At 44.2% G+C, this 20,746-nt stretch overlaps 1 protein-coding gene across 2 annotated transcripts in view; it reads left to right on the top strand.

The window, feature by feature from the left end:
- NR1I3 (nuclear receptor subfamily 1 group I member 3) overlaps positions 1-20,746 on the top strand; it is a 994,139-nt gene that overhangs the window by 563,507 nt on the left and 409,886 nt on the right. For both annotated transcript variants that reach the window (XM_069604681.1, XM_069604680.1), the window contains exon 6: positions 18,804-18,949. In XM_069604681.1, the coding sequence (XP_069460782.1) occupies positions 18,804-18,949 (146 nt within the window). The remainder of the gene's footprint in view (positions 1-18,803; positions 18,950-20,746) is intronic.

The raw sequence follows: 20,746 nt of genomic DNA, 5'->3' as shown, positions 1-20,746 counted from the left end.
AAAACTATCAGAGGACCTGGCTGCCTGCAGTACATGCCAGCAGCCAGTGTGAGGATTAATTTTGAATGTAATCCTAATGCTGGCTACTGGCATGCACTGCAGGTAGCCAGCAAATAACGTGGTGGCTCGTGAGGAGGTGAGAGCTAAGTGGGTCATGGAGGAGGTGGTAACATAAGAGGGTAAGATTGAAAAGAAAGGATGTGGTTGGAGTTAAGGAAAAGGAGGAGTCTGTGAGAGTGGAAAGGAGGTGGTGGTTTTCAGGGTGGCGGTGGTAACAGAGGTTCCAGGAGTCTGTTAAATTCCACTCTAAAGAGAGGGGCATCCCACAACCAATGTAATGTACCAAGTACACCGACCTGGAGATTGCGGGATTCTGGGAGTGGGGACAGAGAAGACTTCTCCACAGGTGCCATAGGAATGAATGGGAAAAATAGCATTTTCACGAGGTATGGGTGCCAGATTTTGACAGTGCGCAGGTCACGAGAGTCAGTGTCTCGGGAATATTTTGGTGAGCATGCAAAACGGGAAGGATGTTTTAACAGGAAGGCTTCTGTTTCCTTTGTTAGTTCCGCAACTGCTAACATCAGAAGGTGTTTCCCGCCCTTGGTTGCTTCTGATGCTCCTGCTCCTTGGATCTGTTTGTTGGGTTTCCACTTCTCTAGGCCCAAACCCTTACACACATGCATCTGGGAGTGCCCCTTCTACTGAAGTGAGGAGCAGAGCTTTGTGCATGCTCTCCGGTCGGCCCCTATCCTCCCCCCATGCTACACACTCAGCATGTACTTTCGACTTACTGTGCTCACGGGTGCCGCTCTGCCCGCCAGGTCAGACATGGAGCGCTGACAGTCACCCGCGAGCACAGCTTGTAGTATGTCGGTAAGGTAGCAACGGTGCCGGTGGTGCTACCGGCACCACCGTTGTTACCTTACGGCCTTACTTATAATGAGGCCCAATGTGTAGTCTGCAGCTCCGGTGTAGAATGCATTATGGTAATCTAATTTGGATGCTCGTATAGAGCGAGCAAGATAGGCGCAATGATCAGTAGACAGAAGTGGTTAAGTTGTCAAATAATAATTGCAGGAGCTAATTACCTGATTGGGTTTAGGTACTATCCAAAGAGAGGAATCCAATAATATCACCCAAGGTTTTTATTTTAATTTGTGAAGTAACATTATGTCATGACAAGAGACTATCTGCATAAAGGTGATGATTTTTTTGCAGCAACGCTCGAGTTGCAATTAGTAAAATTTCTGTTTTATCTTTGTTACAGCCAGGCCAGTTTTCTGCCCTCAATATCTCAATGTCAGTAAAGCTACATTTAATCTGATAAACATTGCAGTGATAGTCTCCGTTTAGTTGAAAGATGATCTGGGTGTTGTATGCATCACTTTGATAAATGGCTCCCAACTCAAAGAAAAGGTTGTGAAATGGTTTTATGTAGATGTTAAACAACAAAGGGAACATACAAGCCCCCTTTGGAACTCCACTCTCACTGAAGAAGTAATGGAGACAAAGGTATCCAGCTTGAATTTTGAGGTTTGGTTAATGAAGATATCTGTAATCCAGTTGAAAATGGTTTTAGAGGCTCTCATTGACTCTCATTGATTTTCAACATCCATGTTACGCTCATCTGGTCTCTGCGGAGGCGTTGGGGCATGGTTGCAGCCCTCCCTGAACTTGAATCGCCCCCTTCCGGCCTTTCCCTCAGTAGAAAAGCTGTGAGCGGTGGTACATGGTGATACTGCTCCTGCATGGAGATAAAGAGTGTGTGAGTGCGCCAATCTGTGATTGTTGTACCTCTCGAACCCTTCACCCCAAAGTATGGTTTCTGTGAGCATACACCGGCCCATAAAGCTCACCTGTGAATTATGTAAGATAAGCTCTCCGTCCTGCTACTTCTGGCAGAGGGGCGTCAAATGGGATCTAGTTCCTTCACTGATCCCTGATAAGGATTAGTCCAGTCCAGCTGCGACTATGCTTCTCCTTATGATTGGTAAGTCTTTCTTGATGCTGTTCATTCTGTTTAATGTCTTTATATGTTGCTCCTATTTATACCCGCAATAATGTCTCTTTTCTGTTTTCTTCCCTTAGATGGAAATGCTGCCTCAATGCAGCTGTGAAACGCGAGACACGGCCGGATGGAAGATGGATGCTACCGCAATGTTCGACAGCAGGTAAGTGATGGTTTAATGAAAGCGCGAAGTTTGGCGAAGCGCAAACTTAAGTAGACTGTTTTTTCGATGTCTAACCTTGTCTTCTGTTTTTCCTTGCAGGCGCTGCTGTCGACGATAGAGCATGTAGTGCTGCGGTGCCCAGATGAAGCTTCGGCGTTCCGGAAAGTGTAAAGATGAATACTTGGTTCGCCGAAGAGATGTACAGGTAAGAACAGCTTCCCCCAGTTGGTAAGTATGCTGGCAGGAAGTAGGATGTCCAGGAAGCAGGATCTTCAAAGGTAAGTCTGACCTCAGGCGACGGTGAGCGTTACACTGCTTGCAAGTGCAGAATAACGCAAAGCATCTGTCTTGAGGATCGGGGCAGCTTATAAAGCTAAGATCATGGGCACGCCCATTAGGGCCGGCTTAACAGCCATACCCTGCCACTCCTAGAGAGTGAGCACATGCAAAGGCAATCCATTAGCAGCCACACCCAACAATACACTTGGGGCTGTTTAATGGATGGGATGTCCAAGGTTAATGCATCCTGCTTAATGAATGGAATGTTCAAGGTTAATGCATCTGAAGTGCTATGTACAAAATAAAAGCTTTTTGGTGTTAAATGTATGTTCTTGTTTACCTTTGTTCATGAGCCCGTTGCCAAAGGTGCCAGGACAATGTCCAGCCAGGTCTCCTGTGCATGCAACCCCTGCATGCCTGTGCCCCTGACTCATGACCATGACAATCCAACATGTCAAATGCAGCCGACAAATCCAACATTAATAGAGCTTTGTTGCCTTGGTCCATAATTTGAAGGATGGTGTCCTTGATACTAAGAGGGCACGTTCAGCGCATACTGCTCCCTCCTTTCTTTCTCTGCCTATGTCCCACCAATGTTTATCACTCTCCTCCCTTCTCTCTATCCCTTCTACTGCTTCCTCCTGTTCGCAAATCTCTGGATCTACACTGCTCTCTTTCCCTGTATACCACTTCTCTCCCTTTCACTCACACTTCCTCTCACTTTGATTCCCTCTCGTGCAATACCAATTTCACCTTTCACCTTTCACTTTCTATTGTCTGCCTCTCCCTTTTTCTCTTTACTACCAGTTACTCTAACATATACTATTGCATCAGCCACTCCACTCTCTCAAGGTTGGTACCACTCTCACGTGGACAATAGCTTACCCTCCTTCAATACTTCCAGCAACTCCTCAGCACTCTGTTCCACTTCCACCCTCCGCTTGGTCTCTGTCCGCCAATTCTACTCCTAACCTCATCCTAACATTCTTCATCCACGTTTTTTCTTGCTCTCTGCCTCGTACCACTTCCCATTGGTCCCTCACAACACCTGACCACTGTGGTCAATCCAGCTCTGGACAATCTACCCCTACGCTTTCCTTAGGGAGTATTGGGTTACACTGGCACACAGCATAAAAACCACTTGGCCCCACCCCGTTTTCCACGCTGGCATTTATGAGGCTTATGCAGCCCTGCCAGTATTCACAGTGTGGGTTTCCTTCTTATAGTCCCTGGATGTCTGTGTTCCTGCTGGTACTCTGGATGGTGGCAGAGGAGCGAGAATTGTGGTTGTCATCCCTTCTTCATTGCCCAATGAGCTCCCACACTGATAAATTGGATTTCCAGGAACTGTGGTCCTGTAAGTAACAAGAAAGAACTTTGGCCAGAAAAGGTTAGAATGCATGGTGCAATACAGTATTACTAACATTTGAACTATAAAAGACATGCTTAGAGCGTTCAGGGACAAGTGCCCCTCCTCCCCCAACACCTTGACCCCGCCTCTCTGGAGTCGCATACCCCTGATAAGCTTCCTACCCTAGGTTGGAAGGGGTCTCCTTTCCCCCTGACAGAGTCAAGCTCCTGACCCTGTATCAACAAGGACCATCTCCCACGCTCTTGGATTAGACTACTGAGAGATTATACTCAGCTCTTCAGAGGTTGCTCCTCTCTACAAAAGGCACTAAACAAGGGTTCTACACAAGACAGAGTTATTTCCCTGCATGAATAAGATGCTACAAAGGAGGGCTTGCTTTAAGGGAATTTCATACACTGTCAGACTCTTGTTGTTAAAGTAGCCTTTATTACTAAAATAATGGCTTTAATCCATACACCACAATTGGCCATTTGTTTTCTTCCACTACAGCACATGACAGAGGGGGGAAACATATCAGGGAGGGGATGAGAAGTAAGGGAGTAGAAAGGAGGTGGTAAGATCAGGAGAAGAACTGTGACCGGAGGAGAAGATAACATCAGGACAAGTGAAAGTCAAAAGGATGTGGTTGGAGCTGGAGTGTAGGAAAAGGTGCTAAGACCCCAGGAGATGGAAGAGGTGACAACATCAGAGACTGGTAGTGACCCAGAGATTATCCCTGGGGGATAGACACACTAAGAATCAACACCAAGGGAGACTTAGGGAATAACATCAGGAAGTGAAATGAAAGCCAAGACAGGAACATTGGGTGGCAACCAAAGGGATCAGGAAGAGACTGCAGACCAATACTTTGCTAGATAGAGCAGACAGGTTCCAGCTAGCCTGGTTGGCCTAAAGTATGATCAGACATAGGCTAGGGTCAGAGAGATTGTGAAATTAGAGAAGTGGGATAGGAAATTGGGAGGAAGCTTGGGCAGGCTCAAAATACCTCTCTGCCAGCTAATGCCACTGACCCTTCTGCTCATAGGACTTTACCTTTGAGTGAGGCATGGGGTAAGTCACTGTGGAAAGTATACAGCTAGGCCAGACCAAGAAGGAAGCTTTGGGTCACTCTAAAGCCTGCAATGCCAGAATAGGGAGGCAACCTCTATTTAACTGTGAGACTAGATGATTATGCGTTTGAGGGCATGAAGGCCAATGTGCCCGTGAAGAGACCTTGGTAAAAGAGGGTTCTGAGGGAATATAAACAGAAACCCCAAAAAAAGGAGAGAACCATCTTGACTTCTGTTTGAAAATATTTCGTTTTTCATCTGCATTGTCCATTCCTGTAAGCAATTCCTTAAGTATAGTAAACACAGATATATGGTTTTAGCATCCTTCTTGATCCCATGTGGAAACCTGCGGCAGCACAGTTTCCAGTCCAAAAATGACTTAAACATCTAAAGAACATGACAGTCAGACACATCAAATATGTATTAATGGAAAGTGCAGATTTCTGAGTTTCTTATTTTACACGTTTTGATTTCTCTGTCACAGAAAAGATGGCAATTATCAACAGAAAGACAGTACTTTACTACGTGATGGCAAAATGCAGCATCTATGGTAATACCAACAAATCCAACTTGGCTAGTAAGTGGCTTCTGTCTTGTGTGACTCCAGCCACAGGCAGGTGTACTGAATCCATGCTGTGATTGCAGAGAGGCAGCAGAACATAGATCATCTGGCAACTACTAGATTTGCATTGAAAGGCAGTCGATTCTTAGCAGAATCCTTCACTCTGTGCATTGTAATATGGTTGATCAACGACGCACGTAACAAGAACTGTTTCAATGTTTTGGGCAAACACTGTTGTTGTTAGATTCTTAACAAAAAGGGTTGTAGCAGGGTCCATCGGCAATATTGGTGAAACTAGAAACAATAAGACAGTTTGCAGATACACCTGAGTCAGGCTGGGACAACACAAATGGATATGTAACTTCTTACAGCACTAAGGCCCTTCCCTAGGCTATTATGCAGACATAAAGGTTCTTAATCCCACTCTAAAAAGTCCTTGCCCTTTTGGGAACACCCGATTTTTAAAAGATAAATTCCACAAATGGACAACAGAAAATCCAGTGCCTATTCTTCCCAAGTCCTTTGCCTTCTGGCTCCTCTAGCTAAAATGAGTCTTTGACGAATGGGCAACAAAAGTTCACAAATCCTGCCCTTGGAAGTCTTTCCCTCTTCTATCAACTATCAACACAAACCAAAGAGGTTTTGGCGGGGGTCGAGGGCCCCGCCAGGTGTTACTCACACTGTGCAACTTTCATACTCTCACTCCTTGGGCTCCACTAATGCCCCTCGTAGGAGACCACTACTTTACCCTTCTTTGGTTCACTGGGCCTTTACACAGCCCCTTACTTGGTTTTGCTGAAATGGTGGGTCCTTGTCAGGCAGACGATATTGTAACCCTCATGCCATGGTCTGCTCCTCACTCTTCTTTCCACCCTTGGGGGTGCTGGTGGAAAGTCACAGACACTAACTTTCCAATACCCCAGTTATTTTGTAGTCCTCATGAATTTTCTTGACTATACTTCTCTACCAAAATTCCTTCTTAGCCAAGGGACGGAGAAGCCGTTGTCTCCACTGTGCGTAGTGCAGTCATTCACTTTCTCCAAGCTGTAACTCCACTTTGCAGGAGGGAATTATTTTATATTTAACCATAAATGAGCTGCAATTACCCTTCCTTTACTTCTTAATCACTGCTAGGGTGAACTGAGGATTGAGCGGAATTGGTAAGAGAGGAAAGATGGCAGCCTTTCCTTTTTTTACTGCAGTTGTATCCCATGTGTCCAGGACAGTCTTCGTGGAAGTAAACGTGCAGGCATTCTGATGGCGATCTTCCCACCCCAACCAGGCAATGCCCCACAGCTCTTGCCTAACAATGATCTGATCTATGTGTTTCCAGTGCTTGTCAGACTCCAACTTTGCCCATGTAAAGTTACTTTTCAATTGCCATTCTTGCCATTGTTCAATTAAATCTGGCAGACACGTTCTGCTCTCTCTATTTGCTCTGTTTAGATGTGCTACTTAACCCTCGCTTTCTTCCCCTGCCATATCTGTTAATTATTTTTTTTTAACTGGAAATAACATTATCTTGCGATCTGCCACACCAAATGCTATGCCTTTCATGTTTTGGTGCAGTTACATCCTCTGTGCTCAGGGTTCTAGAATAAGGACAAACGGTAACAGACTTGCGGGCTGACCCAGCGGAATGACTTTACTAAAAATGTTGGGGGGGGCATGAGAACAGAAGGGAAGGGGGGGTGGAGGAAGGGTGGATGATGGTTCTGAGGTATAACGCTAAACTACGACACCACAAGAGCCCCTTGCCAATGCTCTGTCATAACTTGCATAAGACTGGTGGCGTATCTTTAAAATTAAATTCTAAGGACACGCCAGTCTTCTGAAAGCTATAACACTACAGCCTGTCTTTAGAGTTCACTGCATTGACAACAGTAAACAATGGCAGACTAGCCATTTAATAACACATACCATGCGTGCTTTATCAAGATGCCCAGAATAAAATCATGTCACAGTAAGAAAGGGCTAGACTGGCTGGCACTCAAAATGAATATCCATTCACCATGGCATTTCCATCTTTTTCAAATAGAAGAGGCCTTGAACCTCATGGGTGGCCCCCAGCACCTGCCAGCACTCAGACGTCTTGTAACATAGCAATATATTAATTTCGCTCTATTTTTATTCTGGTGCTTAAAATGTGGACTTTGCAGCGATCGCATTACAAAGTGCATTTTCTCTTGCCACAGGATACACCAAAGTAGTATCACCTCATTGCCTTCTAACACTGGTTCCTCCACATCAGCCACTTGCTGACAAAGAAGGGTTTAGAGCTCTTCAGTGGGAATTTAGTGTTTACGCTCCCTGCTGGCTGGCTGGCCGCCTCGAGATAATTGGCGACTATTAACCTTATCTCTGTTACCATTATAATTATTTATTTAATGTATTGATTTATAGGGTGCCAAAGCCTGCAGGCACCAGGGCGCACAAACAAAAACAGAGTGGACAAACATAAAGGCACAGGACAAAAGCGCAGGAAGGACCAGCGCATCAGGGAAACAGCATTTGTTCAAGGTAGAACTACGGGTGCCTCAGACTGTTTTCGCTCTAAGCAGGGGGCCCCCCAACCAGCAAGTTGAAAATGGGCCCACACACATCTTCATTCCTGCCTGCCGGCCACACACCCAGTGACACAACAACAAACATTCACAAACTTCATTCCACCCAGAACATACAAACAATGCATTATTTATCATTCATTCGACATAAAAGTCAACACACCCGAAATGTTGGGCTACACTGACTTGATCTGGCTGAACTGCATTTCCATGGCAGGACAGGACCTGAAAACAGTCCTTAGGGGGTGGGGGGTGAAGTGCACTTTTAACAAGGGCCTGGCAATTAGTAATAATTTAACGCATTTCATTGTTAGCACCTGACTTTGCATGCATACATTTTTAGGCAATTGAAATCATGATGGGTGACTTGTTACTTGCATGTCAGGGGAGTGAGCAGGGCAGGGGAGACAGAAGGCAGCTCATTCTCACAGTTCTCAAGTGTGTGTTTCTGACACAGAGAGTCAACAGCTTTCAACATTTAAGCTGACTAGAATAGTCTCATTAGAATATGCAGATGCACCCAAAAGGTTTGCCCCTCTCCTGGCGACTCCCACAGTATGTAAAAGTTAGCCCCTCACTACAGGGTTAGCCCGCAGTCAGGGCCGGCCATAGGATTTGCGGGGCCATGAGCAGCAAAAGATGTGTTGGGCACGTCGCAGAAAATGATGTAAAAAAATGCATCATTAATATCCGTAGGGATCAAATAAACTGACCTTCAATATCAGAATTTTAACTGTTGATATTACAGTTGTAGCAATATCAGGAGTGAGGCTTATTTTGGAGCAGCCGACCGACTGAGCTGAATCATTTGTAGAGATGGGGACCACAAAAGATAATACTGTGATGAGGAAGAGCAGGGCAAAGAGAAATGAAGATCGCTGGTAAGTAATCCAAACATACCTAATGTGAATGCACGTTCCAAGGATGTAAGGGCAAGGATTGGCCCTGGCCCAGACAGGGCAAAGTGCTTTTGCTGCAGGATAGTGCAACGGTAACAAAGCCTATTTACCGGAAACGTACTGAGGCAGTCGGGGTAAGTAATTCCGCAGGTCTTCAAATGTCATCAATAGGGCTCAAGTCCAGAAAAAAGTGTGGGGGATCATTAACAAACGCACAAGGACTGAATGTATCCTAAAGTGGAATATGCAAATTTTATTAAACTGGACTTTCCTAATAGAAGAAAATTCAAAATAGAAATGAGCATTGTCGTTCACAAAATGAATGAAACCCAGAAAAATAGCTAGAGGAGATTTTCCTAGAACACTGCTATATATAGGTGTGCACACTTTTAACCCAAAAATATATATTGAAATATTCTATGGAAAGCAAAATACCAATACAAGACATGTTTTTTGAAGACACTTTCATGTGGTTTTTGTGGGTTCAAATCCTGGTGGGCGAAAACTTGAGCAAACAAGCTTTTTTGCATGCTGGCCTCAAAAACATCCAAGTGGGATGGAGTCAGCACTGTGGAAAAAGTGAGCGTATGCTGTCAACCCACATGTAATCTCAACTTGTACCTTGAAAATCAACACAGGACCAGGGAGAACATCTTCAGTCCAGCAACCTCTCTTCCCACATCCATGGACCAGGTGAATCATCACAACAAATGTGCTCTCTGATCCTTTCCCCTCCTCACCACGACGTCTGGCTTTCAACAATACTTTGTTTTATAAATCGGTCCTGAAAAGTACACACATCATAATTAAAGTACTCCAGCAATATAGGAATCCTTTTTGAAATATGTCAAACAATAAGAGTACAAATGTTGTGTTATTTTCATTGCATCTGGAAGACTACAAATACCAGAATGCAATTCCACAAAATTATAAAGAATGGCTCGTAGGCTGTCTGTGAAGACTTAATCATAACAAAAGAAAAGGCGATATGGTAACCTTTTGCATCGTTTAACAAAGGTATGCTTTATATGATGCGAGTGAAATGTAACATTCTCCCCCCCAAAATTCTTTTTTTATTTAACACAATAAATATGAACATGGATGAATACTATGAATACCACCCAGTCCAGCACCCTGGCAGTGGCTGCTGACTTTGAGTCAGGCCACCAGTCAGGGTGAGGGACTGAGCCGCACAGGGTATCCCTGCCGGCCGCTTGAATGTAATGGACCGTGTGAGCTTGGCTGGGCACCACATCCAGGTTTGCACTGTCTAATTACTTAATTGATGCAGCAGCTGCAATGTGCCCCCCCTGCCCCTGCCAAAAGATGGGGGGGGGGCAATTTGGCTGGCCACAAAAGTTGGGGCGGACTTGTCCCCCTGTATCCCCCTATAATTACGCTCATGGGCTGACCTGTCTCATCCATAGTTGTAGATAATATCAATCAGGAATGAGGGTGCGTAATACCTGGTTAGAATCCACTTAATTTATTTTGCTCCACATGCCATTTTTATCAGAAACTTCAGCGTGAACAATCAGTTAACCTGTTCAAATGCCTTTTTCAGTTTCTAATGTGAATGCGATTGCTTCACTTTTCTCAGTTCGGCTTTTAGTGTATCTTCTTCCTAAATCCTCATGAGTTGGACACCCTTTGATAAAGCCTAACTGATCAGGACTAAATGAGTGTGTTCAATGGGGTGCTATCAAGAGAAGCTCACTAGATCCCTAAAGCGGGAGAGGATTACCATCATGCCAGCCTTGGACATTCACAGATTACCCATGCCAGAGCTCTGAAAACAGCTAAATCCTCCAGTTAGTGTTTACAACAGGCTCCCTTTTGAAGGCTTTGTAAAATGCTCCTGTGAAGCAGTCTGGCCCAGGGACTTCATCTCATCAGAACGCTTTAACATCAAGAGCCACTCATTCCGGTGTAATGGGGGTGTCCACGTATTGATTTTGCGCTTTAGTCAATCTAGGCAAGGCCCCCTCAGTCAAGTGTCTATGCTGTCCCTCCGTACCAGCCTAGATGTACCGAATTCCTTGAAATATCAAGCAAATTGATTCACTAGGAGACCTCTGTATTTCCTGAATATACTTCCTGCTAACCTTTGCTTTGTCTATGAACCAGTAGTTTATCTGTCTTTTTCCCCCTTCTCACATTTATGCATTTACTTATTTCATAGTGTTTAATAAGCTGCCCCTGTAATCGAAAACTGACTGCTCTGCAGGAGTACTAGAATGAGTAGTGGCTAAACCTTCTTCTCAGTGGCACACAGCTAATAAACCAGCAGTGCTCCCAATCATAAAGGTGAAACCAACACAGCCTGGCAGGAATACAGCCTTCCCCTTTTCTGGTAATGTGGGCCGAGGGCAGGATATAATCTCAGAAGGGTGGGGGGAGGGCGTCTTAGTCAAAACTCAAACAGCAATAGTACACAAACTCCTAAATAAAATAATGTCCAGTCAAGATTGTATGAAAAAAAAAAAATATATATATATATATACATATATATATATATATATATATATATATATATATATATACTTTAAACAACTACCCCCTCCTATCTCCAACCTCCCTTACTCTCAGACAATAAAAAATGCAAATAACTAACTAGAAAAACACCAACAAAAACCATCCCTGTGGAATAAAAGAGAGAACATGTAGAACTGGTATAGAAGAGCATTCTGGCTTTGGATGATCTGGCAACTAATGTCAGCAAAGTCACTGTTCAAGGATATGTCTTACAAGAAAATAATTGAGAAGTGTCTTATAAGTCACTAGGGTCCAAATGTGGACCAGGGTGAAAGGGCTTCTCAACAATACCTTATTCCTGGTATTGTATGGTTTCACAGCACCACCCTGGGCTTCTCTGCACTTGCCTTGCAGTCAAACCAGGTTTTAAATGCAGTGAATCACATTTATCTAGGTGGTGAGTAAGCGTTTAGTGGTCATAGAGACAGGACTCTGTTATGCTCGAATCGGAATTCGATTGAGATTCAGATTGAAGGGTCCAACATGTTCGGCACAGCTGTTGAGTCAGTTTGTGACGATGTTACTGCTGGGTCAGGTCTGTGCATGACACAATGCCATCCATTGGTTCGAATATGTGTTTGATTTGGGTCAAGGCATGGGTCTGTTGGTTTGATTCAGTGCTCAACCAAGCAGCGAGTTGAAGGGTTCTGCACTGCTGATGTGATGTGGCATTGAGCCAAAAAGCAGCAGTGTCGGTCCTGGGTTGGTTCGAGAGCGTCCTACGCAGTTCAAAGCTGTGTGAAATGGATTCTAACTGCTCTTGGGATTTCTGATTGCTTGGAGTCCAACTCCAGGGTCTGCAGTCATCTGTCCTTCTGCTGCACTAGCACTGCATAAAATCCGAGCACCTTGAGAACATGAAAGTAACCACAGATCTTTATATTTGACATCTCTGTCAGTGATAAAAGGGTTGTCTGCCTGAATCACTAAGTACACAATGCACACAAGACTTGGTTCTCACTTCATAATTCACCAAACTCACCCTGAATATGAACTGTTTGTCACCAGAAAAAATATGTAAATATTCAGACAGCCTCATGATTTGGATTTGAGGATAAAATGGCTGGGACATCTGTCCAGTATTAGAGTCTGAGAGCCATCCTTCATCTCGATTCTGGAGATAAGCCCCCCCGCTCCCCCCGCACAACCCCCCATTTGAGGCCAGAGATGTGAATTCCTGTAAGAAACTCCCTATCAAGAATACACTGTCTGCATACATGGGAATAGAAAAGACTGATGTTATGTCTGTTTTGAATCCAACAAATAGTGACATTGCGTCCACCTCTTTGGCTTCAAGTAATGCTGGATTCCCCTTGAACTCAACAGTCAAAGAGGAATGATATATCCCTTTCAAATATGTCAGTGGAAATAAAGAGACAATGAACCTTGAATGGAGGAGAAAGAACCCTATGCAGAGGCAAGCCTCTGATGTGAGAATGTCCTAGATGGGCAGAGCCATGCTGTGCTGCACTGCAAAGCCAGCGGTAGCGTGGAGGAAGAGAGGGAGCAAGGAAGGACGCTGGAATCCTGGCACAGAGAGTGGCTAACCAGCGACTAAGACTGGGATGGAAGGACCTTCTCTCCTGGTGACGTGACCATGCTGCAGCCGTGGTGGGTTTAGAGCCCGCAGAACGATGCCGAAACCAGAGTCACATGGAAGAACAAATCCTCTGCTCCGTGCAGAGTCCAGAAAGCACACACTGACATAACCGAAAAATGCCAGAGAGGAGAACAAATGAAAATCACGACTGGAGCCTATGCTAACAGAGGTACAAGGGTTGTCCAGGGCAGAGGGAGGTAAGTGGAAGGAAAAGAGCAAGAAGTCAGAACGGGTTACGGGAGCCCTAGCACCCCAAGTCCTGAACATTGGCCATGGCCAAAGAGATCACTCAAGCTAGAGAATCAGAGGGGTCAGGAGAACCCTATTGAAACAAGTGACATTGTACATTACTTGAGTAGAAGCAAACCTGGAGGGTTGAAACAAGCAAAACAAAAGCCAAAAGGGGAGCAGCCAAACTGGTGGAAAAGGGATGAAGGAAACATCCCTCCATTAAAAGGATAGAAGAATTTGGATTTATATCAAGACTTGCAACTTAGTTAGAGTCTTCATTGGTGGATTTCACGTGAGATATTAAGGAAACCTGGGAATGAAAAATCCTGAGCTAGAAGCATAGTGATCTGTTTTAAAGTATGGTGTTTTTCAACAGTGGTTGGGCCAGATAGCGATTAGGTTTTGGACAGGGGACTACTTTTAATTTTGACAATAGACGAGCACCCTTAACTTAGTTTTGAAGGCAGGAAAATCCCTCTTAGCGGTTGGGATGGTTAGGGATTTTTCATTTTAGTTTCATAAACACACTTGATATGTCTTCCCTGAGTTGGACTCCTTCTTCCGATTCGCCACAATGTTCAGTCCTTATGCACAATTTTCCTTCAAGACTTATATGTTTTTAGAATACATAGGATTTTGCTATATTCTTTATACAAGTGCAGGGAATGCTTTAACATACTATTGCAGCAACCTTGGAATATAAATGTGGGCAGAGGATGTCGAATGATTTCAGTGCTGAAATATAATTGCTATAACCCATTCAAAAGGACACCCTTTGCTGTTCCACCGTAGATTTCAGACAAGTCGAAAGTGAGCCTTATATTGTAAATCGTATAACAATATACACAAATCAGATTCTTATTTAATTTGGAAATTATAAGGTGCCACAAACATACATACTGTTTTATTTGTAGTTTTAATGGTGTTGGTGTAGTTACATGTGTATAATAGTTTGAGTGCATTACGTCATTTTACAGTGACACCTACAGCACTGGTAATTTGTTTTGTGTGTGTACGATGCCTGTCTTGTCACGGGGCACCACTTAAATAATATAGGAATAGTGAACTTCTGATTCATCTGTTTTATATTTAGCTGTGATGCAAAGGTCAAATTAAGTGTGTACAATTCTTGGTAAGCACATCATAAATTACAAACTCCTATTATATTATGGAAATAATGGCTCCACATAATACAAGATCATCGCAATCTGTGGCAGATTGATTTAGGATTTAGGCAATAATGATTTTATAGCTGCTTTTAATGTGGAGTGTTTTGATTGGCTTCATCAATAGATGGTGGTCTTTTATGATTATCGGGGCGTTCAGCTTGGTATTATGCCATCCGGGTTGTTCTTAGGAGTTCTTATCTGTTCTTTGCTCCTGTCCTTGTTTTATATCTCCTCCCTTTCCGGGTGAGTCTCGGGTATTCCTTGTGTCTGTCTGGGCCATGCATCTTAATATATTTATGGTCTTTCCCCATCAGATGTTGTATGATATTGGCTATCTTGGGTTGGACCAGTAATATGACAAACCGAATTCACTGGACTATTCAATGTTTTCACTTTAGCAAATCATTTGCCACATGTGTCGTCCATTGTGCCAATTCAGTCTTTTTCACCACTTAGCAAGCCATGCCCACCTGGTGCCTTCCTGCTTGCCGCTCTCTTTCCCTACTTAAGGAGCCCTCCAGCTTCTTTTCCTTTGCAGATGGGGAGCAGGTGCAAGTGGATCTAGGTCACCTGGCCTAAGCCCCGCCCACCTGGTGCCGTCCTTCACCATCACTGTCTTGTGGCCAATGCTGGATTTGACTTTTATGGGCTTCATTCATTCACAGTGTGTCACTCTTTCTCAACTCTCATGCTGGACTTCCTTTGCATCTTGTACTCCTGGTGGCCCTGAATCATGCTGATCCCATCTTCATCTTGTATCCTGGCTTGCAACATTATGTGTTACTACTGACTTCTGCAATTGTATTCGCTCTCCACTCTTGCTTCTCCACTCTATGTGACTGCTTACTCTATTTTCTCTCCTCCTTTCCCTTCTCCCTTTTCCTATCTCCTCCCTTACTTTCTTCTATGCACTTACTCTATCAGAATTGTCCCTGGACCTAATATGATAGCAACCTCGTCTGTTTCCTCCACCCTCCCATTACTGTTTTTTCCTCCCCACCATCCCTCCAGCACTATCTGAAATGTCGTCAGGCCTAGTATGATAGTCACTTGTTTTGTTCCTCCCCTCCCTTTCTGCACCCCTCTCCCTCACCTTTTGTTTTTCTCCATCTCTACCAGAAATGTCGTCAGGCCTAGTACGGTAGTCGCCTGTCTGTTTCCATTTCCTTCCCACTCTCCCCCTCCCTTCCTTATCTATGTCTTAGCTCTTGCACTATCTGAAATGTCGTCAGGCCGAGTATGATAGTTAATTTCACATCCTTACTGTTCATGGCCTGTAAGAATGTGGTTGTATTTTCCCTTGTTCCCTCCCTTGCCTTGAAGCGCTTTGAAACACATTGTGTATAGGCGCAATATAAATAAACGATCATATCATATTATGCAGTACCAGGATCCACCGCATCTGAACCATAGGAGGGTCCTTCCACGATCAAATGTCTTGGTCTTTAACCTCAAACTTGCTAAATCAATCAATCTTTCCCTGACATGGTGTTCTCCCCTCAATTGTGTTTTCATAAGTCCCAGAGAATTATCTGCACACACTCACTTTCAATGGGAATTATTGGTCCAGGCCTCAAGTCTAGGTTGTTTTTTGGGCATATGTCTGTACCATTGTTAAAATAAATGTTCGAAAGTTAGCCAACGGACATGGGTGTTCGCGTTTTGCCATGCAGGTTTTTGTTCAAAATCTCTAATGCTGGCTACTGCCACCTTAGGGCATTCATTGCCTCGCCCATTTTCATTTGAACAACTCACTATTAGGGTCATTAAATGGAGGGTAAAAGCAAACCCCAATGCTTTGATGTCTACATTTAATGATCTGCCCCATTTTCCAGCTCTTCTAAGGTGTTGGAGGGCAGCAAAGGAAGGCTTGCAGCTCCTCTATGCTCTCCTCCTCCACCTTGAAGGAGCACCCGGTTTTATACCTGCATGAGATTGTGATCCTGGTGTAAAACCAAAGGATTCCAGCACCTTGCATTTGCACCTGGCAAATAGCAAGCAGATGCCATTGAAATCCATGGTAAACACTGCCTGCAAAGTGCAATTGACAGGCAGCCTTGTGCTCTCAAATCAGAGACTAAAAGTAAAGCCTTGCGTTTCTCCTCATGTTTAGGGCCTAATTCACAGAACGTTTTCCAATGGGCCTTTGCCATTATAAAATCCTTCTGTGAATTACTGTCCACTTTAAGAGCTGCATGCAGGGGGCCCAACAGCACGCAAGTGCAAACCTTGATGCTCCCTTACATGCAGTTACCATTTTAATTAAAATGACCCCCAATGTGTTTTTCTACACCAGCAACTGCAGTTGCAAAATGCTTTGACTGGCCTGATTGCGATTATAGAAATTGTATTGCCAAATGTGGATATTTGTATCTTATGCTTAGTAAAGTTTCAGCTTTATTGTGATAAATGTTCTGTTCCCCAACTTCTTTTTTTTAGTTTGATAATCTTTATTGAGATTATAAAAGAGTGAGAACATCATTATAGAAACAGTGCAGATGACAATAAAAACAGTAATGATCATAATGTGGATGCAGGCAATAAGACAAAAGAGTCAATGAACTGAAAAACAAGGCTGTGTCCCACAGACTGGCAACAATCCTCATACTACATTATCTGCATGTAGAGATAAATTATGGAATAATAGACAAACAGGGGAACGGACAGGGGGACAAACAAGAAGCAGAGGGGAGGTAGGAGGGGAAGGGGACGCTCACCAGTGCGATTCCTGGGATCATTGATTTACAAACAAGAAACCAGATTTCTGGTTATAAAAGAAAAGTTGGTGCAATTATAACTATAGCAGATGAAAAATAAACAGCTCAGGAACCATGAGTAGACACATGAAAGTGGTCCAAGTAACGAATGAAATGAACTCACTTGGCACGTTCCCCAACTTCTGCAGATATAATGTGGCTATTTGTCAAGGTATTCCGCATTTTCAGAAAAATTAAAGCATTTCCTTCAGGAGAAACATGCTTTGTATCAGACACATTTTTTGGCTTTCTATTTCGTATGCCCAAAAAAAAGGTTTGGCACATGATGCCACGGCAGATTCAAAGACTAGAAGCTGCAATCCTATACAGTAGGTGCAGACTACTCCAGCGTGCAGCACTCTTGACATGCACATTTTAGGGAGACCGTTCTCCACAGTGAGTTTGAGACCGGGCTATCTGGTGTGGTGGAAAGCTTATTGACTGTGGAACCTGAAGACGGGGGATCTAATCCGATCTGCCCCGTTACCGTACTGTGTGATCGCGGGCGATCTTCTGCTCATCTGTCAACATTAACAAAATAAATGCTAACGCTAAATTCTAGAAAAGAAATTAGATTTGTGTTTACTACTTATCTCTGAATACCTGCATGGTAGGGCCATGGCTGTAGTGTGTCACAAGCATAGGTCACACACAGTACAATACGCCTATATTTATAATTGTTCTTTTATAACGCGCTTAATACTAGAGTTTGGTTTCTAAGCGCAGGATCGGGATTTGAATGTATGTTGCGCTCCCTTGTCTTGCTTCCAAGATAAACACGTTGCCCCTGAGCTATCCCCCCTCACTGAAGTGAAATGCTTGTGTGCCCTCCAGTGCCAGTTTACAACTACATTGCACCGTTTTTCCAAACTTAAGTAATGTCTAGGCTAAGGATTCTTCACTAAAAACTGCTTTTACCATAAACGTTCAATACATTTAAAAGCAATGCCGGTGTGATTACAGTGAAAGTAGACATGTTTTCATGGCAGCATTCAGCACAGTTACATGAACCCCAACCCCTAGGTACTATGAGGCATACAGATGTCAATTCATTGTATCCATATGTCTGTCCCAGGAATAAAATTGGTTGGAGGCTTTGGGGAGGTGTGGGGGGGCATGCATCCCTCTATAATTCTGCAAACCCAGATTACATCAAATTTACAGTAGAAAATCATAAGAAAAATCTGAAAAGTTGATACTTGCACTTTTTGTAGCATTCATGTCTTCGCGAGTGTCGCTCTTTCTTCTTTCTATTTCGAGGTTTGTGTATTTGCCTTACTTCATATTGTAACATCTGTACGCATGCATGACCTACATGTACTAGGACCAGTTTGTTCATCTGTCCTGTCCCCCAAACCCCACCATTTTCCGCCCCCACCTCCTTGGTCTCAACTGTACCATTTCATGCACTTGCACTAGGAGAAATGTCGTCGGGCCTAGTATGCTAGTTTCTCTGTTTTGATCATTCAGATACTTCAAGGCCTAAGAATGATTACTGTATTCGCTTGTTCCCTTCCTGTCTTGAAGTGCTTTGAAGCACTTCACCTGTTTATAAGCGCTATATAAATAAACATTACATAAAATAAATAACATAACTTCTTATTTTTGAAAAGAGGATTGTCAATGGATGACCAGATTGCTCTGCTGAAAGGGGCTGCGTTCGAGGTGTCCCAGATTCAGTGTAACACCATATTTGACGAAGACACGTTGACCTGGAATTGTGGGGAGCTCTGCTACAGCATCGACGAGTGTATAATAGGTGAGTGCATGCAATCCGCCTGCTGACGTATCATGACTGTGTCCACATTGACGGCTAGCTGGTCAATGGGCCTCATTCCGAGATTGGAGGCAGCCATGGCGCTAATAGCGCCATGGCTGCCTCCAATAACGGTACCGAGTCCGCCCTCATTCAATGGGGACTTACCGGTCTAGTCGGGCCTTTGCGGGACCGGTAAGTCCCCATTGAAAATACCATTCCCCATTTCCATTTGAGCCCACATAGGGCTCAATGGGAATGGGGAAGGTGCAAATAATGGTACCGCAATTTGCGGTACCGTTATTTGCTCCCTGGACCCTTTGCGGATCCCGCTAAGTCTGCCTGGTGAAACCAGGCGGCCTTAGCGGGACCCACAAAGGGACCTCATAGTAGGGCGTAAAGGGATTACCGGTACCGATGTCCTTAACAGTGCCCGTTATCCCTCTGCTCCCTACTCGGAATGAGGCCCAATGTATCTATGTATTTATGGATGCGTGCAGCCCACAAGCTTGGTGTTAGGAGCGTGTTGCTTTATTTTGCCAACGGAACTTCACACGCTCCTGACTGCCTTCCCTCCAGAGCGGCAGAAGAATAACAAGCCAGCCTGGAGCAGAGACATAGAGGCGCAGCTGTTATTGGGTTCCTGTATTCATGAGGGGAGATCAGGCATTAGAAACAAATAAAAGGTGGCTAACAGACTGCTCAGGGATTGGTGCTGTGACAGAGTACAAGCCCCTTTTTGATCTTGCAGTAGTTGCAGGGACGTCATTTCACCAAAATGCCAGGGTTAGCGGAAGTGATATCACACGACCCATGATCTCTGATGACATCACAGGAGGTGATGTCATCTGACCCCCACCCCAAAGTGACATCACGGGAAGCGACGGAACACAACCTTTCACCCCTTGACAAAACAGGAAGTGGCAACACATAGCATTGTTTCTAAGTAGACTATGAAAAATATGGTTACGGTATCACTGTAAAGTGATATACATTGCATACAAGAATGGATCACCATATGTATCGTTAATATCAGCCCGTATTACCAAGTTACTGTGAATGCAAGCAGGCGTCCAAGGCCAAACAATAATGTGTTACTATATAGCACTTACGCTTTAGAGGTTTAAATATAAATACAATATCACCCAACCTCTGTTGGTACTCATTTATCAACCTCAGCAGGAAGAAGGGCTGAGTTGACCTTGCCGGGAGTCGAACCTGCAACCTGCAGATCACACAAACATTGCAGCAGCAAGCACTCTACCTACTGAGCTATCTTACCGGCTATAGCTACCAGAAAACCAGCCACTCTAGAAACAAAGAGCCACATGCTGCTGGCCACAGCCCAGGGGACTTATTTTTTTTCTCCAGCGGTAGCAAGGGAGACCACAGGGGTAGCAAAGGAGACTTCAAGGGTCGCAGTTGTGACCCCTGGCGACCCCTAAATGACATCCCTGAGTAGTTGATCATGGGGAACGTCTGTGGTCTGGAAGCATAACATTTTCTGTGAGGTATGTTAGTGTTTGTCATGGAGGTTCTAGTGTGTCACGCATCACAGTTTGAACAGGCAGAACTTCGGTTTCCACAAGTAACCCAGAGGTGGGGTGTTGACTGCGGCTTCTTAAGTGTAGCCCATTCTATCGTTTTAGGCCTTATAGAGTCACAAGAGGCCACATAAATGGAGTCATATTCTATTGTATTTTCATGACCACGGCATAAGATAGAAACCTGTTGATGGTTTGGCCACTCTGAATTTGGAGACATGTTTTTGTGCAGGATGTGGGTATCCTAATGTGACAA

The sequence above is a fragment of the Ambystoma mexicanum genome, chromosome 1p (assembly GCF_040938575.1).
Source record: "Ambystoma mexicanum isolate Mex_15411 chromosome 1p, UKY_AmexF1_1, whole genome shotgun sequence".
Taxonomy (NCBI): domain Eukaryota; kingdom Metazoa; phylum Chordata; class Amphibia; order Caudata; family Ambystomatidae; genus Ambystoma; species Ambystoma mexicanum.
The sequence above is the reverse complement of the archived record's forward strand: the minus strand, read 5'-3'. Positions and strand labels throughout refer to the sequence as shown.